The sequence below is a fragment of the Dipodomys merriami genome, unplaced genomic scaffold (genome assembly GCF_024711535.1).
Source record: "Dipodomys merriami isolate MVZ:Mamm:240054 unplaced genomic scaffold, mDipMer1.0.p SCAF_3, whole genome shotgun sequence".
Classification (NCBI taxonomy): domain Eukaryota; kingdom Metazoa; phylum Chordata; class Mammalia; order Rodentia; family Heteromyidae; genus Dipodomys; species Dipodomys merriami.
Window position 1 is genome coordinate 14,359,849 of NW_027204492.1, and position 26,753 is coordinate 14,386,601.

The 26,753-nt window shown below is 40.6% G+C and overlaps 1 protein-coding gene across 4 annotated transcripts; it reads left to right on the forward strand.

Annotated features, from left to right (window-relative positions):
- Positions 1-678: 678 nt before the first annotated feature.
- On the forward strand, positions 679-25,311 carry LOC138839340 (uncharacterized). 4 transcript variants are annotated; one of them, XR_011375946.1, is made up of 11 exons: positions 679-757; positions 2,951-3,134; positions 4,805-5,041; positions 5,632-5,723; positions 11,061-11,214; positions 12,863-12,988; positions 13,385-13,478; positions 21,378-21,561; positions 23,726-23,860; positions 24,293-24,386; positions 25,214-25,311. XR_011375946.1 is itself a non-coding variant. In XM_070038912.1 (8 exons), exons 2-8 carry the CDS (start codon positions 2,957-2,959, stop codon positions 13,902-13,904), a joined length of 954 nt encoding a protein of 317 aa, XP_069895013.1. In that variant the 5' UTR covers positions 679-757; positions 2,951-2,956; the 3' UTR covers positions 13,905-14,115. The 4 variants fall into 4 exon arrangements, 1 of the variants encoding a protein (XP_069895013.1); XR_011375947.1 differs by having other exon boundaries at positions 21,378-21,549; XR_011375948.1 differs by having other exon boundaries at positions 12,863-12,952.
- The last annotated feature ends 1,442 nt before the right edge of the window (positions 25,312-26,753 follow it).

A 26,753-nucleotide genomic window follows, 5' to 3' on the forward strand; every position in this document is an offset into this window, starting at 1 on the left:
GCAAGTGTCAAGGTCCTAGTTGTGAATTTGTCTGTGTTTCAGACAAGCATTCCAGATCAGTGCCGTCCTTCAGCTTGTAAACAAAGCAGGTCATATAGGACCTCGAATTCAGCCTCAGCATGGGGTGCCAGCCCTTTCTGGCATGCTGGCCTCAGCTACAGGAGAGCTGTTTCCTTAGTGCTGCTCTCTCCAGGATTGCTGCCATAGCTATGGGTTTGGATCTGGGTGTCACAAAGTGAAACACTTATCGCTGTACCCCAGAATCACAAGCCAGGGCTGGATGCTTAGCTGTAATTCTCACTGGGATGCAACTGTATTTTTCTGGTGACTCCGGAAATTGTAGACACCTTGGATAATTTCCAGATTTGTGTGTTTCAGGGCATAGTAGTACTCTGGTATGAGAGTTTACTATGCAACTGTTTTTAGGATTCCAAACATACTGTTAAATAGATACCAACCATCTTTTTCTCCTTTACTGATTTTGGGAAAAGCCTTTTCCTGTTAACTGTAAGTTTAATTTTGTTGTTGTTGTCAGTCATGGAGCTTGAACTCTGGGCTTGGGCACTGTCCCTGCACTCTTCAGCTCAAGGCAAGCACTCTACCGCTTGAGTCACAGCACCACTTCTGGTTTTCTACTGGTTTATTGCAGATAAGAGTCTCACAGACTTTCCTGCCCAGGCTGGCTTTGAACCGTGATCCTCAGATCTCAGCCTCCTGAGTAGCTAGGATTACAGGCGTGAGCCACTGGCGCCGGGCTGTAAGTTTAATTTTAATTTGTCATAAGCTTAAGACAATTTTTGGGGGGTGACAGTTCTTATGAATTCAAAATTGAGGGCCTTGACAGTATCCATGAGCTTTTGTGCACAAAGCTAGTGCTCTATCACTGAAGACACAGGTCTGCTTCTGGCTTTTTGGTGATTAATTAGAAATAGGAATATCATAGACTTTTCTATGTAGGCTAGTTTTGAACAGCTATCTTCAGATTTCAGCCTCCTGAATAGCTAGGAGCTTTAAATTTTTTCTGTTTCATCCCAAATGTAGTGGCCCATGCAGGTAATCATAGCCCTTCAGTAGGGTGAGATTAACAAGAAGGTGGTTCCAAGCTATCCCTGAAAGAAAAGTCCTAGAGATTCCATTTCCAAAATGACCAGCAAAAGCCATCCTATGATCATAGTTAAAGTGAAAGACCACCAAGACTGAGCACAAACCCCTGTACCTACCAAGTAGTAAAAAAGGGTATTTCAACTTTTTGTTTGAAATACAAGACAGTTTCCTTTTATTGAACTTTTTGATCATTTTAAAGTATTAGAGATTTCAGGCATTTCATTGTAACCCATCTTTAAAATGGGTGGTTTTATTTTCCTACATTTTCTCTGTATGTGGCTAATATAAATTTGTCTTCAAGTATTGAACCTGCTTTTCCCCTCATGCTTTGAATTCTATCATGAAATGTATAGAGATTATTGATTTTATGCATTTATTTTTAGTAACAGTTTTTTAAATTTTATTTTGCATTGTTATTTCAAACGATGAACAGAGGGGTTAAATGTCAGGTAATGAGTACATTTCTTTTTAAAAAAATGTTTTTATTGTTATAAGGGTCATAAACAGAGTTTACAGTTACATAAGTCAGGTAAAGAGTACTTTTCTTTTTGGACAGTGTCACCCCTTCCTTATTCTCTTGCAGGTTTTTTGTCTTTTCCTCACCCACAAGTTGTATAGTTTATGTTAAATATAGTGTCTAGTGAGTAGGTGCTCTTAGTTTTTAACTTAGAGGGTCACCCTGGCTAGACAGATGATACACTTCTTGAGCCATGCCCCCATATATACTTTCTTATTTTTCAAATGGAGCCTTGTCTTTTGTCCAGTAGCCTACATTTCAAGCTTCATTTTTGTAAACTTCCTACTTCTGATTGGGAGTATTTTAAAGTATGAATAGTTTAGCAATTTATTGGTTAAAGTGGGATATCATGTAATTTTTTCCCAGACTGGCCTCAAAAAAGAAAAAAGTGAATGTCTGGAACTCAGCTTCCTATCTAGTTAGAATGACATGCATTAGCTGCTGCATGTATCTGGGGTTCTTGTTTGTTTTTGTCTTTTTATCCTTCCATATTTGCTTTTTTTTTTGGCTAAACTTTTGGGATATTTGTCTCTATATTCATGAAGTATCATGGCTTATAGTGGTCTTTTACAACTCTTTTTAAATGTTAGTATCAGGTTAATGTTAATTTCATAAATGGTTTGAGTACTAATACTTTTTATTTTAGGAAATACTTTATAAAAGGTTTGCATACCTCCTGAAGTTTCTTTTTTCTTTGTGTGTGTGTTTGTGTGTTATGTGCTAGTACTGGGGCTTGACCACAGGGACTCCAGTTTTCATTTGGCTTTTTTTTTTTGCCAGTCCTGGGGCTTGAACTCTGGGACTAGGCACTGTCCCTGAGTTTCTTTTGCTCAAATCTAGCCTCTTCCACATGAGCCACAGCTCCACTTCTGGCTTGTTTTTGTAATTTATTGGATAAAAATCTCAGACTTTCCTGCCCAGGCTGGCTTTGAACCACAATCCACAGATCTCAGCTAGTATCTAGGATTATAGACGTGAGCTACCAGCACACTTACTTGTTTTTTTGTTTTTTGTTTTTTTTTTAACCAGTCAGATTTCAGCAACCTGAGATTTAGGATTGTTGGTGTGAGCTAACAGCTAAGTTCTTTTTGCTCTCTTAATAGACACATGAATCCCTGGAGGATCATCCATCATTCTCTTACATAAGAGTTATGAACTTTCAAAGGAGTCCCCTTGCAACACTGTCAAATTTTGTGTTTCTATTAATTCCTCACTGCTCAGTGATACAGTCATATAGAGGAGATTTCTCTGTACACTTTCAGTCCTGTTTGCAGTTTTGTGGTTATTGAATTTTGTCATGAATGTATTAAATCCCTTGCTGTTTTTCAGAATATTATGGCTGATTGTGAAGATGAGAATCCTGAAAATCCTAAGAGAGAAAAGAGTCCAGCTAAAGAAGTCACAGGTCCTTCGCCAACACCTGAGAAGGGACATACTGAGGCTGTTTTATCCAAGAAGAAACTGGAAGGAGAGGAAAGATCCCAACTTGAGACCATAAAAGCAGAGGGAGAAGGTAATGTTTTAAAACTTTCTATGAGCATAAAGAGTTTTCTGCAGGTGGGATAGAGGAGGCTTTTGTCTAGAAAGGTAGTGCATTCCCTTTCAGTCCATGCTTACCTTCTTATCAAATTTTTCTTTTGCCACATCATTACTTCTTCTTGCTGGCTTAATACAGAGGATCCTGACTCTTCCTTCCAACAAAATCTATTATAGAATAGAACCACAGTTTGGGATTGGGAATGTGGCTTAGTGGTTAGAGTGCTTGCCTAGCATGCATGAAGCCCTGGGTCCAATTCCCCAGTAACACACAGAAAAAGCCGGAAGGGGCTCTGTGACTCAAGTGGTAAAGAGTCTTGAGCAAAAGAAGCTCAGGGACAGTGCCTAGGCCCGGAGTTCCTGCCCCAGGGTTGGCAAAAAAGACCCACAGTTTGAACGGACACTGTCATTAATTTCTCAGCTGTATTTGGCCCAGTTTTCCAATGATTCCTCCTTGGACCTTTCTAGAAGTCCAATTTTCGATTCTTATTGGCCAATGTTTATCTTGGTTTCCTGTTTTTCCCTCTAATTTGTAATTATTTTGAAACCACACATTTTTTTCTGTACTTAGTATTCTAGTCCAGAATGAGGTCGTTCCAACAATTCTTTTCTGATCAGACTATTTTTCACCCCTGCCTTTATCACATGTGTACTTTGTCATCTTGTCACCAGAATGATGAAATAATGAAACAACTTACGGCACTCAAGGCTATACTGCCCTAAGATGTCCTAAGCACTCAAAACACCAACTGAATCTTTATTGAGATCCACCCACAGGCTGGGCACCCCTTGGGCCCACTATTTTAACACTAATCTTGAAACCCCTTTCTCCCTTTATTTCTCAGTAAGTTTCATTATGCGGTCCCTAGTTATTTCTACTATAGTTATTGCCACAGTCCTTGCCACATCCTGTTATGCTTCTGCATCACTGTATGTTCATTGGGCAGTAGTTATAGGACAACCTCCCATTAGTTCTTACCATCACTTGGCAGCTGGGGACTTTTATTCTACTACCTTCTTTCACACTCCTTCTTGCTTCTGCACTGGGACCATCTCTGCTGTGAGTGTGCAGCTGCTTCCTGGGCATTTTTTTTGTGTGACCTACTCTCCCTGACAGTGTAAGCTACATAAGAGCAGGAGTTATTCTTATCTGTCTTGATCATTACTTACTCCAGCATCTGATGAAGTACCTGGAACATCAGGAAATGTGCAAATGACACAGAAATATCTCACTTAGACTGAAAAGTATCTTATTTTGACACAGAAAAGAATCATGAGCAGAATCATTTACATTATGGATTTTGTGTGATAGTTTGTATGGATCAGGCACCTGGACATCATGTGAGATCAGAGCTTTTCTGCCTGCAAGATGTGTCAAAAGTGACAGTTAATCATGGATGCCATGGATCTGTGAATGTTTACTTAGTATTTCTGTCCATGTATATTACTGCATGCATTCATAGTCTAAGGGCACTTGGCAGATTTATTTTACTGTGTTCTGAAGTCAAATTGTCAAGCCTGAGATCTATCTAGATAAATATCCTGGTTTGAAATAAACTATCTTATCATGAAGGAAGCACTTGGATGTGTTTGTGGCATGAGGAAACTCTCCCACCCCACAGCTTAGCCTGTGAATTTGTTTTTCAGGTGCTGCTGTCAGCCAAGACTCCCATGATCAGCCTACAGAGAAACGCGAGGGCTCACCTGAAGCCTCCTTGCCGATAAGTATTTCATCACAGCTTAAGGAGGTGGCAGGAGGCAGTGCTCCCCCCAATCCACTTGGTTCTGTGTGTAAAGACTCCCCTGGTATCAGTGGAGATGGGCCTGATGATAAGACACCTGATGATAATACAACTGAAGATTTGATGGATGTCTTCCTTAGAGGTGACTCCAAAGCTGAAGTAGTTGACTGTATTGTGTGTGATGGATGATTTGGTGCTGGAAGCTTCTGTCAGGAAGAAAGTTTAGATGTTACGAGAAAGTCACTGGGATTGAATTGTCATTTTGTCATGTTGGATAGCTGGCAATTGCGTGAGGACTGGGAACTTTTCCCAGAATTACATTATTTTGTATAATTAGGATGGTCGCTACTTACTGGGACTAAAGTGTCTTGGCAGACATCTTTTTTGTTGTTACCATTCTTATCTTGCTAGGTCATTGTTCCTAAGAGTTTTCTGACTCTATATAAAATCAAGTATGTAAATTGAAGTAATGAAATCTCTCTCTGTGTGTCTATGTTGCTCTTTCTTTTTCTCTCACTCTCCATCTTCTCTCTTCTCCCTCTTCCATTCTCTTTCTTCCCTTCCTTCTCCCTCTTCTCCCTCCCCGTGTCTCTCCCTCCTCTCTCTCTCTCTTTCTCATCTTGTATACCATGATGCATAGTTATCTAGACAAGCATTGACCATTGACTTACTGTTCGATTTTAGGATTCATCCTTATTTTTGAGAACTATTGAGGAATTTTTATCTTTTCAGGACAGCAAATCATCTTTCAGATGCTTAGGGTAGTAGAAAATTTGAAAATAAGGCTGCTACATGCTGAATATATCCTCGGTGAAGCAACACAGGTGGGTGGCAATTGAGTCTGTCTATGTGTACTAGCCATCAGGCTTATGCAGAGCTAGGACTGAGGGATGGAGAACAGTCCCTACCCTGAGCCTCCCCATCTCTGGCCCCTTATTCATCGTTAAGTAAGGCTGATCTCACAGATGTTTATGTTAGTGTCTTCTGAACCTGACTTAGGCCCATTCACCAATTATGCCTCTCTATAGTTAAACTGATCCAAGCATTGATCCTCAGTTGGCAGTCTATGCTATTTTGACCCTGTTCTTCCCATGTGAAATGACATCTTTTTGTTGTGGTGGTCTCTTGTTTACTCACCTGTGTTGGGATGGTATTACATCATCTGGAAAATCCTATTACTTTCCTGGTCTCTGTACCAGGCACAAAGTCAAAGGTGATATGTATAAGTACCTGTTTCATGAATGCCCATTAATTTTTTCCCTTCTATTTCTTGAGGCATAGCCTCTCCTGTATCCCAAGTGACTTCAGAATCATTGTGTTTCCCAACTAGTCTAGAACTCCTAAGGCTCTTGCCTTAATTGTTAGAGTGCAAGGTTGGTTCTGCTGTTGGAAACACTTGACTCTGGTGTCAGCAAATGAATAGACACCTGAGATACAGGTTTTGTTAAGGCAATTAAATTCTATACAAAGAGGTGTGCTGCCACTTTTTCCAGAGCTAGGCAGACACACCAGAAGAGGTGGTTTGCTTTATTTTTGTCCTAATCCAAGGGTTGACATTGTCCCTTCTTGTAAGGAGTCAGGGTCACATTTTTTGCAGTTGGTTACCAGGGTGGTGGGATAATGTAAGGAAGTTAGAAATCACTCTAACCTTCAGTGAAAGGTGCGTACTGGGGATGAGGAGGCTGTTTCTTGGAGGTAAAGGTTCATATTCTTCTTGTTATGTATGGTTGGGAACAGGGCTGCTGATGGTTTCATTTGGAGGAGGTTGATAAAGTCAGTGGAAAGTTCCCATTCAAGGGGAGAGTCGATTCTTTTAACTCCATTGGTAAAGATTCATACCTTTGACATGGCTGGCTAGTTACAGACAGCACAACAGCAGTTACAACTGAAGTCATGAAGTAAATAATTCCAGGAAGTACATAATGTGCCTGGCTACAAGACAGTTGAGTTAGACAGAAAAGACTTCTTTTTCCCTTATGTACCATGTCCAGCTTCCCTAGTCATTTCTTATCCCCATATCCCTCAGGCAGTCCTGTATCCTGTCCTGGCATAATACGTGTCATACTTTCTTTACTGAAGGGTCTGGTCCATTCCATATCCTGCCTGATTTGGGCCAAAAAATTTTTTTTTCATTAACATATTTTTACTGTTATTGCAATTTGATGTACAGAGGGTTACAGTTATATAACTCAGATAATGAATACATTTCTTTTTGAACAGTGTCACCCTATTCCTTGATTTTCTCCTAGTTTTTCCCTCCCAGTGTCCTTCCACAAGTCTTATAGTTCCTTTACCACATAATGTATAGTGGGTATCACTATGGCATTTGTTCACCCCTTGTCCCACCATTTCTGTGCTCCCCAAATACCTCCCCAATACAAGACAAAGGGTACAGAAAATGCCAGCAAAGACAAAGGAAGAAAACAAAAACAAAAGACCTATGTGGTTCTCTCCTAAGAATATCATACTTTGGTTTCTTTGCATGAATGTCTTTAATGCTATATAATTTATTATGTCCACGTGTATTTTTACTTGTAGATTTATAGACACATTTTAGTTACAAGAAATGAGGGAAACCATGAAACCTATATTTTCTTGGATCTTAATATAATTTTTGCAAGTCTTTCCATTTCCTTATGAATGGTACGATATCTTCTGATGGAAGCTCAGAATTTCATTGTGTACACATACCACATTCCATTCATCCATTGAGGGGCATCTTGGATCTCATAAACAAGGCTGCAAAAAAATCATTTCTTATTGGGATATGGAATGCTGTTTATTTCTCTTCATAGTCGACTGTGAAAGGGATCTCTGGAAGTAGGGAAACTGGAGAGTTCCTTTTTGTGGTCCATGATCATGTTCTGATGAAGACTTTCAGCAGAGAAATCCTGATAAGTAGTCAAAAACATTCTAGAAACGAATGAAGAGTTAGTAATTATTAAAAATCCTTTTATCAGAAGTACTGATGAAAAGCGTGGGGGGGGCAGGGGGGCGAATTAGGGTCTTGAAGCCGTACAACAAAAGTTTTTAAAATGAGAAAAGAAGCGAGAAGTGGGGAACATCAAATAATATAACATCCATCTAAATTAAATTCAAGAATTCAAGAAAACATATCCTGCCTGATTTGGGCCAAAAAATTTTTTAACCCTATCAAAAACTCAGTTGTTCTAATGAAGGGCTCTAAGCAGTCCAGACACTGTTGCTCAGCTTTTGAACTGAATGTTTCCTTTGAGCCAAGGGTCATTAATGCACACTCTAGTAAATCATTTTGCACATGATTTCCTCTGACTAACACAGTGTGCCCACGTAAAAGTTTAAATTTGCACATATCAATCAGTAGTGGGTTTTTTTGAGACTGAATCCTGCTGTACAGCCAAGCCCAAGCTGTCTTTGAACTTTCAATCTTTCTGACACAGAATCTGAATGCTAGGATTACAAGCATGCTCCTCCACTCCTGACAAGAAATAACTACAGTGGTTTTCAGGGGGATGTTAGTGCTGAGGATGTATATCTCATGGACTCAGGCTTAATAAACATACTCTCTATCACTTTATCCATGTTTTTAGTTACTTTTTGTGCTGGTTATTTTTTGTGGTATGGTTTTCCTTTATTCCTGAATGGCCATGGATTAGATCTTCCTACTGAACTAACAGGTCCTGCGTGTTACAATGGAGGGGCTTTAGCAGTGTAGTTACTCCTCATTCATTTTTTTACTTTATTTTCTAGAGAGGGGTTTGCATTTTCCGAGGCTAGCTTGAGAAGATCATACCTATTTCTCTCAGGTAATCAATATTAGTGTCATGATTCTTGGTTGAGATCAAGTCGAGCTGAATTTTTGTCTCAGCAGACTCAGCTGTGATTCTTCTGAGCTATGACTCCCCACTAACTGGGGGATCACTGCATGATTTGTTTTTCAGTTATCTTTACAAACATTTTTTTTGTAATTTATAATAATTCAGCTCATGGTATATGCCTGTAAATCCCAACATCTAGTGACATCAATCAGGAGGATGCAATTTCTGGGTCCTTCAAGGGGAAATGTTAATGATACCCCATTTATCAAACAAATTAGATATAATTGAGTGCACCTTGAGATCCTATTGAGGGGAAACAATAGATTGTTCAATGTCGGTCTGAGGTCAACCTTGAACTATTTTTTTTCAAGAAAACCCCATTTGAAAAATAACCAAAAGAAAAAAAGGAATGGAGATGTAGGTCAAGTAATCAAATGCAGCCTAGATAATGGGAGGTACTGAGTATATAAATCCCACTAATACCAAAAAGATGAATTTGTACTTGTACATGGGTTCTGGATTCCTACCACACATTAGGTACATATATAAATTACAGAATTTCTAATGGCTTCTGCAATTCCCTCTTTTGCTTTCATACTCTCTTTAAGAGTGTCCCTTAGTTGAAGATAAATTACTAATTTAAAAATGTTAGGCCTATATCTGGTAGTATTTGTCTTGTAAGTTTGTTGTTTTCATTGAAGACTGTGTTTTCTAACTTACAATGGTGGAATTGTAACTAAATTACTAGTCCTTTTGAATCATAATGAGTATTAAGAAGGTCTCTACCCATCCATGGGAAGATTATTCTTCCTTATTTATCACCAAAGGCTTTAATTTCTATGTACATTTAGTTTCTTTATACATTTAGATTTCCTTGATTAATCCTGCCCATGTTTTGACCACATAGTCATCATCATTCTGGTTACAAAAAACACTTGGTGATCTATTCTTTTCTCTTTTTAACACATTAGTTTGCCATCACATTACAATAACATGGATGAACTTGTAGCACAGGGATAAAACACCAGCCTATATGCTGGAATCTGTGAATTTAATGTAGAAACTACATAAAACAGAATTAAGGCCTATCCTTCAAATCCATTTGGGTTTTATGCACTCTTCTCTGCATTCCTAAGGTATATAGTATATGAATTTTTTGACTTCTGTTTCAGTATTTATATGTAATATATATAATATTCTAACTTTAACTGAAGAAGCAAATTTGGTGACACAAATTTTCCTCATTCATTCTTGCAATTTTTATTTTCATTGTTTTTAGATAAATATAAAAATATTTGTTGCCTTGATAGTATCCAGTAAGTGGGATCCAGGCAGTCCTTTTTTCTCATTCTCTGGAGCTGTGTGCACCACTGCACCAGTCTCTCAGTTGAATTGATATAGAAGTAGAGTTTGATTTTGGAATACTTTATTTTTTAGTAGTAGCCTTCCTAATTTCCTTGTTTTCTAGATAGAGACCATTATCACTAAGATAAATAAATATTTCCATTGAAACCACAATAGCTAAGTTTTTTTGTTTTTTGTTTTTTGTCAGTCATGGGGCTTGAACTCTGGGCATGGGTACTGTCCCTGAGCTCTTCAGCTTAAGGCGAGAGCTCTACTAGTTGAGCCACAGCGCACTTCTGGTTTTCTGGTGGTTAATTGTAGAGAAAAGTTTCACAGACTTACCTGCCTGGGCTGGCATTGAACCGTGATCCTCAGATCTCAGCCTCCTCAGTAGGTAGGATTACAGGTATGAGCCACCAGAACCCGGCTAAGTTTTTGCATTTAGGCTTTAACTGCATTTGTATTTTGATTGCTTGGCATAGATTTCTAGTTGAACTTCTTTTTCCCTTGCTTCTATCAGTGTATATTAATTGCATATGATAATAAATTTCATTATGGCATTTCCACATAGACATATCACCCTGACGTTGCCTATATCCCATTGTACAAACCTAATAATTTCCTTTTAACTTTCAAGTCATTGTGCTTCCCTGAAATTCTACATATGTGAGAAAATATTCAGTATTTGCTTTGTGAAACTGGCTTATTTACATTACCCTGAAGATACCAGTTCCACCATTCTTTCTTTCTTCTTTTTGGGGCTGAATAAAACTGCTTTGTATAGATTTGCCATATTTTCCTAGACCATCTCTTTGAATTCTCTTCCATAGAGGTTATGACCTATTAAAAGAGTCATATTCACTTGCTTTTCTATATTTTGTGTGTTCTATGCTTTCCTAAAGGCTCAATTTTGTAGCCACATAGAGAAAACTTCTCCTTTACAATCTTGGTGTGGAAGCCTTCAGTTTTCTTTTCACTAAATTCTATCCTTAATGGCATATGCCCATTGCTATTTTCTAGGATCTGATGACTTATGTAGAAGGTGACTATTTACAAAATCCTGGAATCGAAACATACCCAGTGAACAAAGACATGGATAATCAACAGTCACTTCAGAGAAGCCACACTGAGAAGGTGACATCCAAGAGTCAATTGTCAAAGGAAAAGGGAGAAGGTAATAATAATCTTTGGTGGGCGGGCAGACACCTGAATGTCTGCCAGGGGAAAGAAATTTCTCTGATAATGATGAAAGTTTTGGTAGTTGATATAATCATATACAATTCCCAGCATGTGAGACGGGAACGGTTTCACATAGGAAAGCAGTGCATTTCTCTTCAGCCGGTGGTCATCTGCTTGTACTTCACCTTCCTATATTATTAGCTTTCCTGTCTGCTTCTTCCTTGCATACAAAATGGGTTGTGGACAAAACCTACAGTCTGAGCTGGCATTGCCATTCTTCTCAGCAGTATTTGGCCCAGTTGTCCATTCCCTTCCTGTGGAAACTTTCTAGGATTTCCATTCTCATTGTTTATTTATGCAGCGATAGACACCCCGTCTTAGTCTTTTTCTATCTTTCATTTTCAATTTTCCTTTAATATAAATGAAACAATTTCCAAAATACACATTTTATCTATTTTCTAACTCATACTGGCATGACATTACCACTTAGCTACAACAGTTCTTTTCTGATCAGACTGCTTTCATTTCATGCCTCTGTCACTCTCTGAGCCTCCAACATGATGAAATAAGCAGTTGCACCATGGCAGCACAAGCTCTGTACCTCTGGGACTCTCATTCTCTGTTCACCATTTCTCTTTGCCTCTGAACTTCACTCTGTGGATCCTGTTTCTTTATCTTGTAGCTGCTACTCTGACCCTTATCACATCCTGGGTAAATTCAGCTGTGTCTCCTCCTTGGACTCTGTTTAAAGAACACTTCCAAGGAGAGACTGCCACCACCCGCGAGTTGTGGGTGACCATTCCCTCTACTGTTTCCTTTCATATCCATGGTCTAAAGTCCATCTGTGAGTATGCATTTTCTCACTGTGCACTTTTTGTGTGACTTCACCCTACCACAACAGTGTAAGCTTCATAAGTTTAAATGGTCAGTGTCTGTTTTTGCTGCTCACTGCTGATGTCCATCTTCTGACCCGGTGCCTGGAACTTTACACATGTGTGAATAATATGGAGCTGTCAGATTGGAGTGAGAATCACTCCACTTTGACCAAGATCATAGGGGATCTTGGGTACAAATACAAACATTGAATACCATGTGACATTTGAGCTTTTCTGCATGTAAATTGTGACAAGGTGATGGCTAACTACAGATTCCAGGGATCTGTGAAGTGTTGATTCTTAATTGTACTGTCTATCTAGGTTTATACATGCATTTATGAAGTCAGAGGGCATCAGGAGAATTTATTTTAATCTTTGCTGAGGTTGACTTTCAAACAGGAGCAGTTTCCATACAAACCTCATCTTCTTAAGTCAATTACTTTATCTCATGAAGAGCACCCTGAGGTGCACGTGGTGCAATGAAACCCTCCCACCTCATAGCTCATTCTCTTAATTTGGTTTTCAGGTGTTTCTGTTGGCCAAGACTCTTGTGAGCAGGCAGTGGAGACAGGTGCGGGCCTCCATGAATGCTCCTCATGGAAAAATCTTTCATCAGAGCTTATGCAGATGACATGATGCGGTGCTCCCCCCAGTGCACTGGATTCTATGTGTGAACACTCCCTTGCTAGAAGTGGAGATGGGCCTTTTCTCAAAACCTAGAGACAACACAGTTGGGGGAGAATATATGAGCAGCTATTTTCTCTACAGGTGATATCAATGTTGAAGCAGTGGCTGCACCAGATGTGGTGCCTGATCCCTTACCAGCAGTACTCGAGGAAATCAAAGCTAATAAAAAACGTGAGCTCACGGAGGAAATTGAGATGTTGGGACAAAGTAAGTAGGGGAAGAATAGCTCATAGTAAACTGTGGAGGTGGTTATGTGGTCATACAGGATATTTGGCCGACTGCCCCAGGAGAGGGAATCTTTGCCAATTTTACATTTTTACATAATTTACGGTGGTTCCTCTATATTGTAGCTAATGTGTTCTAGTAATCTCACTCATTTTCCATTCTAATCGTATTAGATTAGATCATACTAGGTTATATTAGACTTTTCCTAATTAAGTATGGGCTAGTATCTGACTTAAAAATTTTCAAACACACACAAATGCATGTCTACATATACACGTATACAATGACTAACATTCTGTCATGATTAATAATTCCTGAAACAGAACTGAAACAAAACTGTCTTCTTCATTTTTGAGAATCACTGATGTGTCTTTTCAGAATATGAAAGGGTCTTTCAGTTGCTTGAAGAAGGGAAACGATCTCAAGAAGTCAATAAAGAACTTTTGGTATTTGCTCTCAAGGAAGCAGTAAGGTGAGTAGTAACATAACCGTCTGTTTTCTTTCAGTAACCTGGCCCTTGTGCGGATACACAAGAGCTCTTTCTCCATGCTTCTCAGTCCCTAGCTCTTACTCATTGTTAAGGCTTGACCCATGTTATATTTATGTTGGTATCTTCTGAGCCTGAATTACCTTTCCAGACCCACTCAGCCCTTTGGCTTCCCTGATTTCTGAGCTGAACCAAGCATTAATCCTCACTTGACATTCTTTGCCCTTGGCTGAACACACAACTTTCACATAGGTGACAGTCTTGCTTCATGTTCCATATTACTTCTCAAATCATTGATTGTGTATCTTTTATTTGCTGACCCTTCTCTTTATTTTCAGATTCAAGTGCTGCAATTTAATTCAGCATCTTGAGAAGCTACTGAAACATGTGGACACCCATACCCTTGAATAAAATGAAGCTTCATTCATGCTGTCTTGTTAGGATATAAGATGTCAAAAATAGTTTGCTAAGTTAGAGAAAGTAGGAGGTTAATGCTGAAACATGTTATCAGGTGTTAAAAATTGTATTCTGGTGGCTAAAAAAGGGGTGGATGGAGCTTTTTTTCTGGTTGAATTTTTTAGTAAAAGTTGCTTTGGTGCTATATGTTTGATTTAAAAGTATAGCTCTGTGTGTTGTGTTGTTTTATTTTCTCGCTTGTGTTGGGGTGTTATTATCCAATAGGACAATCCTATTACCATCTCTGTCTCTGCAGTAGGTAGCAAAGTCTTTAAATCTCCTTTGAAATAAAGACCTGTGAGCTAGGAATGGACACACAGTTTTGTTACCGGATATGTAAAAATAAGAATGGAAGTAATTCTAGCACACCCTCCTTTGCTGAAATTGTGAACTGGAATATGGAAGAAATTTTACATAACACATTCTAAGAAATTGTATTGACATCTCCTATACTATTTTTGTAAAGCCTAGAGCACTAGTACCACAAGCTACAAATAGCTGAAGTTGTAGCTTACGAGGTAGGAGCACTGGTCCTTTCTTAAGACCTCAAATGATTATTTCAAAGTGTAGATGGTGGTCATGAAAATCTAAATCCACAATGTCTCTTCAAGTGAGAAGTGATTTTCCCCTGATGGATGTAAACCATAACAACTTGGTACTTCAAATGGATTATACACTTTAGAGTATGCTGCCATTCTGTGGTTTTAGCTTGGATATCTACACTTGTGGGGGATTAGGTAGTTTTTTTTTTTTTTTACTATGCATCCTTCCATGATAGTGAACAGCAATTCATCCTGGGCCATGCATAACCAACCTCCTTAACCAACTCCATGACTTTGATATTCTATTACTTCTTAGAAGAGGATATGTTCCACTTAAACAGATACAGGGTTTATAAGAGATTAAGAGTTGTCTTTGCTGAGGTAGCAAGTTAATGGTGACCTCAGTACTTCAGCTTATCAATAACTAATGAATGGAACAGGAGTTTCTCTTTTCTCCCATACCCTTTAATTCTTAACACATACTACATGTTTTTCTTAATATTTTCCCCATAAGTACCTCTTCTTGTCGTTCTTGACTTCCTTTCTGTTTAGAGAAATAACCCACTTGATCCTACAAGATAAACATTTTGTAAGAGGCCATATGCTAAATGTACTGAACCCCTGTAAATGGATTACACTATATCTGAGCCTTCCAAAATAGGAAAGCTAATGATGTAACTATCAATCCAATGTAACTGGTATAATGGCATGGGCTAATGGGGACAGACTCAATGTTCAATTTGGAGGGATTTCTAGAATGTATGGAAATTACAGTGGTAATGAACTACTTCAGTTTGTGTTTACCTGAGTCATTTACTAGTTGTTGCTTTGTTTCTTAAAAAGTCATGATTCACACAGCACTTGATGGGCAGCTTTGGATTCTTCCTGTAATGTCACTCTACTGTAACCTAGAAAGTTTGTTTTGGAAATCTGAAAGTAATCAAAACAAGGAACACATAATGAATCTCTATTTTAGTCTCTTCCTCCCTCCCTCCTTCCAAGTTCTTCTCTTTCTTTGCTTTCTCTCTCATTTTTTCTCAGTGCTTATGTGTTTTTTTTTCCTGCTGGTCCTGGGGCTTGAACTCAGGGTCTGGACACTGTACCTGAGTGCCTGAACTTGTTTTTTTCCCTCAAAGCTAGCACTGTACCACTGGAACCACAATTCTACTATCTGCCTTTTTGTGGCTAATTGGAGATAAGAGTCTCACAGGCTTTGTTTTGTGTGTGTGCCGGTTTCAACTACAGTCCTCAGTAGTCCTCAGCCTCCTGAGTAGCTAGGATTACAGGCATGAGCCACTGGTGCCTGGGTAAGTGTTCCACAACTAGGGTATTCTCCAATTGCTTACAATTGTAAGTTTTTCCAATTTCTTAATTCAGGAAAGATTTAAGCTGCCTTATGTAGTTTGTGGGCAGTATTGGGTTTTCCTAGAGTTGAGAGCAGTTTCTCTGGTTTTGGCTAAAATGGTAAAATCAACATTCCCCTTGCTTTGTTTTTGTGCTGAAATAAATTTACACATTTGTCATATAAAGCAGCACAGTGGGAGGATTGCTTGACTCTGGGAATTTGTGGGCCACCTTGGTTATCTAGATAATCCCAGGCTCATATGTTAGAAGATAAAGGAAGAAAACTTCACAAACGAACGAAACAAAAACCACCTCAAGAGTGTTTACTCAAAATTAGGGGAGTCACAAGAAGAGTTGCAAGCCTTGAGGTCTTACAAGTTGCAAGCCTTGAGGTCGTACAAGTTGTCATATTTTCACCCTTGTGCTCTGTTTCAACTTCTCCCTAGGACAGCTTAACCATGAGCATCCTATTAGCCCACAGTTAGGTGAACCTGAGTGAAGCTGCCCAGAAAACTCACAACCAGGAGCCAGTGGCTTACACTTGGCTTACACTAGTTTAGTCAGGAGGCTGAAATCTAAGGATAGTGGTTAAAAGCCACCCCAAGCAGAAAAGTCCATGAGACTTACCTTGTATTAACTACTAAAAAGCTGAAAGTGGATATGTGGTTCACGTGGTAGAGCACTAGCCTTGAGTAAGAAAGCTCATGGATGCAAGGCACCAGTGACTCATGCATGTAACCTTAGCTGCTCAGGAGGTTGAGATCTGGGGATAGCAGTTCAAAGCCAGCCTGGGCAGAAAAGTCCATGAGATTCATCTCCAAACAACCACCAGAAAACTGGTAGTGGTGCAGTGGCTCAAAGTGTTAGAGTACTAGTCTTGAGCAAAAATCTCAGGAATGGTGCTCAGGCCCGGATTTCAAGCCCTACAGCTGAATAAAAAGAATTCCAGGGATGTTGACTAGGGTAAGTTCATGAACCAGAATCATTTGTCCAGACACACATAAACCACTCATTCCACACACCATCCTCATTTCTCTAGCATTACAAAGACAAAACTCTTACAGCAGCTGAACCAGAGTAAAACTGTCGGGGAATTGCTGTTTACCAAGAGTTCTACCCGTATTTTACCTGTCAGTCAATAAATGCCACAGTATAGGCTTGAATAAAAGCTGAGACCCCAGGAAGCTAGGATTAGTTTGATTTTCAGGGAATGTGGCTAATATTGTATCCCTAGGAATAAAACAACATGAGTTTAGGTCAGAGACTAAGCCCAAGAAATGTGAAGATATTTCATTGTGAATAGTTGTTACTTTGTCAAATAGTTTTGCATCTCTTAAAACCATGAGTGCACCTTTTACTTTACTACAAAAGTCAGGTTGCAATTGACTGCCAACTCCAATTCATACATTTTCTCTTGCTGAAAGAAAAGGAAACCCTATCTTGTTCCTTTAAACATAAGGGTTACCAAAGGGATAGGGATAGCACCCAAGGGTTTTTGCATGCTGGGCAAGAGTCCTACCACACAGGTACAACTAAGTCTTAAACTCGAGTGTGGTTGTCACAACAAAATGCTTGGATGGATGTCAGGACCAGTGTGCATCAAAAGCCCAGTTCCTGGGTGTTTCAGCTGGACTAGTGATTGTGCTGGTACACCAACCTTCTGCACATTTGGTTTCTAGGTGTGTATAACCTTCATCTTATTCAGGTTGGATGGGGCCAGACAGGGCAACTGATTTGTGCCTAGTTTCCATTCTCAGAAATAATATGTCCAGCCAGGCACCAGTGGGCTCACGCCTGTAAATCGTAGCTACTCAGGAGACTGAGATCTGAGGATCGCCGTTCAAAGCCAGTCTGGGCAGGAAAGACCGTGAAACCCCTATCTCTAATAAACCACTAGAAAACCGGAAGTGGCGCTGTAGCTCAAGTGGTAGAGTGCTCGCCTTGAGCTGAAGAGCTGAGGGACAGTGCCCAGGCCCAGAGTTCAAGCCCCATGACTGACAAAAAAAAAAAAAAGAAAGAAAGAAAGGATATAATATGTCCAGAGTTGAGGGAGAGACCCCATGCACTTCCGCCCTAGACCCCTAGACTGCACATGTGCAGCTTCGCTCACACTGTAGAGGTGGGTCCTACAGGCACAAAGCTCTCCCGCCATTTTGGGAGTGTGTGCGGCCTCTCGTCGAATGGTCAGTATTTTGGCTCAGGAGAGGTGGAGATGGGCAGAGCTTGCTTCCTGGGTGTTGTGGGGGTCTTACCTAGCCCTTAGGTCTATCTGTCTGAGCTCCTGTTAGTCAGGGTGGGACTGCGACTTCCTACAGCTGTCATGGCGGCTCATTCCTTCCGGGGGGGGGGGGGGGGGAGGAGGCTTTGGCGTAGGCCCTGCCCATTGTCTCGTGCCCTGGGGCTTGAGGGGTTGCGCTCAGTTCTCTTAGCGTCCTTCAGGATGATGCCCTGGTTTGTGGGATGACACCTTCTATTGTGTCATGTCATGGTGGTGGTGGTGGTTGGAGGGGGGGGGGGCTGAAGTACATAATGTCGCGAACTTTCCCTGCCAGTAGAACTCTTCCTCTTCCGTGTTGGTGGCTCCTCAGGCCCCTAGCTTTGGTCACAAGGTTTCTGGTATCCAGTCCTTCCGGGGCAGTGGGCGTGGCTCCTCCACTATTACGTGTTGATACTGAAGGATGTCTTAGGCATTGACAGCTGCCGTCACTGCCCTGGACATAGTGAATCCATGGCAATGACTCCTTTGTGAGGTTGAGGTAGAGAGAGAGAGATGGTATTTCTGGAGACTCAGCTTCAGAGGAAGGCCCATATGTTTCCTCTATGAGAGCCATGTAAGTCAGGAACTGAAGCTTCGAGGTGGTACTGAAATCTTAAGGTAAAAACTTAGAAGGGCAGGTAGCTTGGTTGGGACCAAGGTCACTAGTCCAGCACTGAGGTGGGGACTTTTCCTGGCCTGAGTGGCCTCAGCCACCAGACACTTTTTCCTTGGGCATTCTACAGCATCGCTGGAATGACGCTGGGCCCTTATTTGTGAATCTGGGTTCAGCAACGTGGAGAATTTCTAGTGTCACCCGAACTTGCAAGCATGTGCTCCATAGTCTGCCATCACTCTCACTGTGCCTGCACTTGCATTCTCTGATGTCTCCACACTGTCAATCTTTGGTTGTTTTCCAGATGTTAATTGATAAAAGGTGAAATGGAACTAAGTAACTTAGCTGAACTAAGTAACTTAGGAATAACTCTAGAATTAGAACCACATGCAGAACAACTTTCATGTTTGTGTATTCTTTTAATTTTGCTCATCCTGGGGCTTGAACTTAGGAACTGGAAGATCAAGGCTTTCAATCTACCACTTGAGCTCTGCCTCCACGTCTGTGTTTTGCTTATTGATTGGCAACAAATCACAGACATTCCTGCCTTTTCTTGATCCCAGCCTATTGAGTAGCTAGGATTACAAGCATGACAAACAGGTTAGTTCTATGTGTTCATTCTTTTTCAGAGTGGCTTTATACTTTTCCAGAGCTAGCACCAGAATAAGATCCTCCCATTGAGGCCCAACATAGCCGTAATATTCCTGAACTCAACCTGCAGAGTAAGTAGGATTACAGACGAGTCACAAAAACCAGATGTTTTTCCCTTTCTAACCCTTTCTTTTTGGTTTCTTAATCTTTTACCGATAATGTCTGTATTTTCAAGAGGCAGTAGACTCAGTAATTGCCTTTTCTATTAACATCCTTGTTAGTTAATTATTGGCTATAGGCACATATTGATCACATTGAATGAAATGGGAACCAGTCCCTGTCTTGTATTTTAGAAAATAATTTTTGTAACGCTAATGTTTCTCCTGAAGGTTCTGAGAATTCCTCAGTGACAGCCTTGTGAGCAAAGGAGGGTTCCTTTATACTTTGGGTAAAAATTTTTTTTATCAAATAGAGGATTGAAATTTCTATCCATTTTGGGTACACTTTTGTGAGTTTTACTTTTATTCTAATGAATTGGGTTTCATGCCAGGCTTTGATTTCAGATACACCTTTCAGATATACCTTTTATAAAGATAACTTTTTCCAGGACAAAGCCAATGGCTCACACCTGTACTCCAAGCCACTCAGGAGGCTGAGATCTAAGGATGGAGTTTGAAGCAAGCCTGAGAAGATAAATCCCCATGAGACTCTTATCTACAATTAACCACTCAAGAATAGGAAGTGGAGCTATGCCTCATAGTGGTAGAGTACCAGCCTTGAGAAAAAGAGCTCAGGTGCAGTACCCAGGCTCTGAAACAAGCACTATGGCCAAGGGGAAAAAAGATAACTTTTCCCCCTCTCTCAACTGCTTTTGGATCTATAGTGTTTTCTTTTTCTTAGTTTTGTTTGTTTCTAATACTTGAGCCACAGCGCCACTTCTGGCTTTTTTCTTTTTGCTTATGTGGTGCTGAGGAATTGAACCCAGGGCCTCAGGCATGCAAGGCAAGCGCTCTACCACTGAGCCACTTTCCCAGCCCCAAAACATTCAATTTTTAATTCTCCTACTTTATTTGGATGTAGGTTTGGTTTATTTTTCTTCATGTCTAAGATTACACATCTTAATACATTTCAGCCTTTTTTCTTTCCTAATATTAGCATGGTAATCCTTTCTATCTTCAATATTAAAGGAATTTTGAAAGATTGAGGATGACATATCCTCCGGATATCCAATTGCATTTTCTTTAATTTTTCAGATGTGTTTATCTGTATATGAGAGCTGCTCAGGTTGCCCAGATGACCTGCAGTGCATCAGCTCTAGCAATAGTCCCGCCTCACACTTTGGAACACTGCCTCTGGCTCTCAGTTGTATTTATAAGAAGTATGTTTAAAAGAATGATTTCTCCTTTTGCTGTGGATAATATGGGGTTTTACATGAAAAAATCCATGTTTGTGATTTTGGCCAACTTTGTGTATTTGGGCTTTAATTTCATTTATATTTTGACTATTTGCTATAGACAAAATCTCAGCTTCTTCATTCCTATGTGTATCAATGTATTCTAATAGCATATGATCCTTGGTTTCGTGATGTCATTTCCACATAGGTATATCACTCTGCCTTTGCCTCTTGTCCCCTTCCACAAGATAATATTTCTCCTTTAGTTTTCCTGTCTTTTTGCTTCTCTCAAGTTTGGCCTGTGAGACAAAATACTCAGAAAATATGTCTGCATATGTGAGAAAATACCTGTTTGGTAAAACTAGCTTGTTTTACTTAAGGTGATGATATCTAATTCCATCCATTTTCCAACAATATTGCTTTCTTAATGGCTGAATAAAAGTCACTTGTGTTTATTTCACACATGTATCTGCATTCTCATGTGTAGAAGTTACTAGGTTTTGAAGTGCACTAGCTTTAAAAAGTGCCTTGCTTTACCATATTTTGTGTGTTTCTAGGGCATCTTGCCTGCAGCCACATGGAGGAACTTCTCATTCCCCATCTTGCCCTGGAAGCTTTCAGTCAGGTTTGCAGATTTGTGATAGCTACATTTTGTCACCATTCAAATAAGTTCATTATTGTTTACTAGGAAATTATGGTTGACCAAGAAGAGGAGACTTCTGACAGTTCTCAATGGGACTCGGACTCAGATTACCAAGCTCTGAGCTACATACCACCATATAAAAAGAGGTACATTGAGGACACATCCCAGAATAACCCAGAAGTGGAGGGAGAATCCCAACATGAGGAATCAAGCCTAGGTAAGAAAGAAGGTAAGCAACATTTGAGTGGGTAGGCAAGCACCTGCATGAGAGCAAGGGGGATGACACCCCTCTGAATTGATGAATGAAAGGGTTGGGCAGTTGCTACAAATCAAAAGACCTTCCTGCAGGGGGAATAGTGTCACCGTTCACACTGGATGCCAGGGCAGGTCACATAGGCTGGTGGTCAGCTTCTGTTCATATTTCACCTTCCCCTATCATCACCTCTTCTGCCTGGTGTAATAGGTGACCTCTTGCCTCCTGTGTCCTTTCTTTCCACAGTTTCACAAGTGCACACTCTGACCTGATATTGGCATTCATTTCTCAGCAGTATTTGGCCAAGTTGTCCCACTCCGTCCTTTGTGGCAACTTTCTAGGGTTTCCATTCTCCTTGTTTCTTTCCTTATTGGTAAATGTCCATCTTGGTCTTTTCCTGCCTTTCCTTTATCTCCTCCCCTGTATTGTAATTGTAAGAATATCCAGATCACACATTTTCCTTATTTTTTTAGCCATTCTGCCAGGGCACCAGCAGTTTGTTCCAGTAATTCTTTTCTGATAAATCTGCCTTCTATTCCAGGCCCTGTCATAACTGTATTTTCTGACTCTTCCCCCATAATGATGAAACAAGCATGCAATTAAGCTGTTCCACATCAAGCCACAGTGAAACACAACTTCTGTACCTGAAGCACTCAGAATAATACCTGGAGTTCACAGTCTGGGCATCTCCTGGACCCACCATGCTCTCTAGCTCTCTATACTAAACCAGATGGTCTCTTTCTCCCTCTCCTTGCCTCTGAGCTTCACTCTTTAGTCTCGGCTTCTTCACAGTGTTACTGAGGCCCTGGCCTGAGCTCACTACATCCTCTGAGTCTCCTGCATGTGATCAAGCTGATTCTGTCTCCTTGGACTCTGCTAAGAGGATGCCTACCAGAAGGGCCTGTCATTGCCTGAGAAGCTGCACATGTTCATTCTACTGCTCCTAATACAAGCTTCATTTTTCTCTATATAATTTCAGCTCTGATCCGGCCACTGGTGGCTCACACCTATAATCCTAGCTACTCAGGAGGCTGAGATGTGAGGATTGCTTTTCATCCCAGCCAGGCAGGAAAGGCCGTGAGACTCTTATCTCCAATACACCATTCAGAAAACTGGGGGCTGGGAAGGTGGCTCAGTGGTAGAGTGATTGCCTTGCATGCATGAGGCCCTGGGTTCGATTCCTCAGCACCACATAAGCAAAAAGAAAAAAGCTGGTAGTGGTGCTGTGGCTCAAGTGGTAGAGCGCTAGCCTTGAGCTGAAAAGCTGAGGGACAGCGCCCAGGCCCAGAGTTCACCATGACCGACAAAATAAAATAAATAATAATTTCATCTATGAGTATGAAGGTCTCTATCAGGCACTTCCTGTATGTCTTTCTGCCCTCTCCCAGGCAATAATAATATATGGCATATAAGGACAGGTACAGCTTACTGCTGACCCCCAGCCTCTGTTACCTGCCTAGAGAACAGCATACATATCAATGAAGTGTCACACTTGCAGGGAATAGCTCCTTGGGAGGGAAGCATGAGCAGAATATCCACACTATGGCATTTGGGGTGTTGAGGTACGCGTATCAAGCATCTGTGCATCACGGGAGATTTAGGATTTTCTGCATGCAAAATATATTAAGTCTCAGTGAATTACAGATCCCAGGCATCTGTGAAGGGTTGGTTGATTGTTGAACTGTCCACCTAAGTTTCTGAATAGGTTCATGAGCCAGAGAGTCTAAAGGGATGTATTTTAATCTGCATGCTGAAGCCAACTTTCAAGCTCACATCTTTTCTTTTGCAAACCGTTGACTTCTAAAAATCAATTAGTTTATCCCCTGACGAGCATTCAGATTGCCTTGAAACCCTGTAACCTCATGGTGCTACCTCTGTATTTGGTTTGCAGGTGCTTCCAACCAAGACACCCATGAGCGCCCATAGGAATTAGTGAGTGCTCACCTAAACAGTCCTTGAGAAAAAGTGTTCCCTCATAGCTTATGCAGGTGGCAGGAGGCAGGTGGCAGGAGCAATGCTTCCCCTAGTCTACTGGATTGTGTGTATGGACACTCCTCTGCTAGCAGTGGCCATGGAATGCTTCTCAAACCTGGTGGTAACACAGTTAGGGGAGGGGATGTGAGCAGCGACCTCTTTGTAGGTAACCGCAATGTCAAAGCAGTGGCTGCACCAGCTGTGGTCGCTGATACCTCGGCAGCAGGACGGCGAAGGCGGCGGATAATCAAACCTATTGTCATTCCTGACAAGCGGCAGCTAATTCAGCAGCTTTTACAATGTAAGTAGATGGAAAATCTCTAATAAAAACTGACGGTAGCTGTATTTTTCATGTGTAGTAGCTTGTAACTGTCTCAAGATTAGGACATTTTCCCAGAATCTCATTTGGTACATAATTTAAAGTGGCTTCTTCTTTATTTTGGTTAATATGTCCCAGAACACCACCTTTTTACTTTCCCTTCTAATGTTAATCAGTTTCTAACAATTCTGTGGTTATGTATGAGCCAGTCTCCAAATGAATGTGTTTGAAACCAAATACATACACGTGCACACATGCAGGAAGAAGTGTGCATGCATACACATGTAAGTGTGCTCATGCATTATATGTAACATTCTATACCATAATCTATCATTACAGAGACAGGCATCCCCCAAACTGATTTCTGATCTAGCTTTGGTTTGGGGAAGTACTGAGGGATTTTTGTTTCTTCAGATTATGAAGAGGTCATCCAGTTGCTTGAAGATGTGAGAAGAATTCTGAGAGTGGAGAAACTATTTTCTAAATATATCATCGAGAGAATGAGGAGGTGGGTGGCAATAAGGACTGTCCATCTTCTTTTCACCATAGGATCAAAGCAGGTTCTGGATATATATATGTGTGTGTGTGTGTGTGTGTGTGTGTGTGTGTGTGTGTGTGTGTGTGTGTGTGTGTGTGTGTGTGTGTGTGTGTGTGTGTGTGTGTGTGTGTGTGTGTGTGTGTGTGTGTGTGTGTGTGTACATATATATACATATATATATACACACACATACATATACACATTTTTATTGTAAAAAACTGTACAGATGGGGTAACAGTTATATGAGTAAGGTAATGAGTGTATTTGAGCATTGATGCCTCCTCCTTTATTTTTCTCTTACCATCTCTTCCTTCCCCACCTCCCCAGCTACACCCTCGCACCCTAGCCCCCCCCCCCAACGAAGTTGTAAAGTTCATTTTCAACATAGTGTCTTGTACATAACACTGTTACAATGGGTCAGCCTGTATCCTTATTTAAGCATTTTGTTATTTCCCTTCCCCTCCCCAAATTAGAAAAATGCATATACAAGATGCTGGACACGGGAATCAAATACAGTGAAAACGGGGATTATACCGTGGGGGAGGAACATTTGTTGGTATCTTCTTATCCCGAGTGATCTTTCCAGGCCCACTGAGCTCTGCAGCCAGAGACAGTGTGGGCCAAGCATGGAACTGATCCTCAGTTGCCAGCCTCTGTCCTTGCCTGTGTAAATTTTAGTGTGCGGACAACCTTCCTACATCCACTCAGATGGTGGTCTCCATTCCCTGTCTCTCATAGTTCCTTCATGTCACAGTGTCTTTGGTTGTCATTGATTTATTACTGGTCTGTATTTTCAGGTTGGAAAATCAGAATGAATGAGTTCTATGAGAAGATCCTGAAAACATCATCATCCTTCTCTGAGTTGCCAGAAGTAGTTGACTGTCTTCAAGAATGTACCAAGCTGATGATAAACACTCTTAGCCTGTGGTTGTTAAATGAATTCCCCTCCATAGGCTAATAAAGGCATTGCACATTAAAAATCTGGCCTTATGTGTTTGGCTTGAAAGAACAGCTTGCTGATTTGTTCTTTTGTTTTCTCTCATGTTGGAGGTGTTATTACCTCTTTTGACAATCCTTTTTAGCCTCTTGATCTCTGTAGCAGCTTTCAAAGTCAGGGGTGCTATTTTTAAGGGTTTTTGAGGATTCCTGATTTTATTTTGAATCTGTGTCTGTGTGTGTATGTGTGTGTGTCTGTGTGTGTGTATGTGTGTTTGTGTGTATGTGTGTTTGTGTGTGTGTGTAAGAGAGAGAGAGTGGTGTGTGCACACGTGCATGTTCATGCATGTACATGAAATTGATTTTGAAGCATGGTCACTGTCCCTGAGCTAGTGCCCTATCACTTAACCAACAACTCCACTTTCAACTTTTTGGTGTTTAATTGGAGACAGGAATCTCATGAACTTTCCTGCCCAAGTTGGCATTCAATCAAGATTCTGAGATTTCAGTCTTGATTAGCTAAGATTATAGGCATCAGCCACCAGCTCCTAGTCTTTATTCTTTTTCATTGTAGTTTTTGAGACAAGTTCTTCCTGAATATCACCGTTGACTAAGACCACTGGACAGTCCCAGTTATCATGGAACTGCTGATCCTCCCCAGCCAGTTTCCCTATTCATTTTGTGTTCTCATTGTCCCAAATTAGCCCTCATCAGTACATGATTGATGCCTGGCACGTCATCATGACATTATTTACCCCATCTTTCCTGGAGGGCCTGGGCCACTACATGTTCTGCCTGAATTGTCTCACTGATATTTTCCACTAATTTTATCACTGTCTCAGGATTCCGAGAAGGACTTGAAGCCATCCAACATGGTACTCTTCAGCCCTCGTATTGAATTCCAATTAATTTCATTACTGCAGGCTCTATTTTAAACCTTTTTATTCATCATAGTCTAGGAGTAACCTAAAGTCCTTAGGTGAGAGTTTCAATTTAGTTATTTCAGAAATGTTCTTTTAAAGAATAGGGTAGCCTTGAACATACTGCCTTTTTGTCTCCATCTCTAAACATTAAGTTCTTAGCTGAAAATATTTGACATCAGATGTATAGTAGTTTATTTTATTTTTGCAATTGTCTTGCGGTTTGGGGGAGGAATTTTTGCATGGCTGGGAATTGTACAAGGCCTTGTGTTTCCCAGAGAGGCCATCCACACTTGAATCCTTCTCACAGCCAATTTTTGCTTATTTTGGTTATTTTTCAGGTAGGATAACCTCTAATGCTTGGCCAACGTATAGTCTTGCTATTGTTCTTCAATTTGTTACTGAGTATGACAGGTACATGCTACTTTTGCCCAGCGATTGTGTTTTCCCTCAAGGCTGAGAACAAAGGCATTCCACTATT

Excerpts from the sequence above, each read along its gene's own strand:
- LOC138839340 (XM_070038912.1), top strand. The coding sequence starts at position 2,957 with ATGGCTGATTGTGAAGATGAGAATCCTGAAAATCCTAAGAGAGAAAAG. Across the intron at positions 11,215-12,862 it reads GTCAAAGGAAAAGGGAGAAG|GTGATATCAATGTTGAAGCA; the intron begins GTAATAATAATC and ends TTTTCTCTACAG. Across the intron at positions 13,479-13,831 it reads GCTCTCAAGGAAGCAGTAAG|ATTCAAGTGCTGCAATTTAA; the intron begins GTGAGTAGTAAC and ends CTTTATTTTCAG.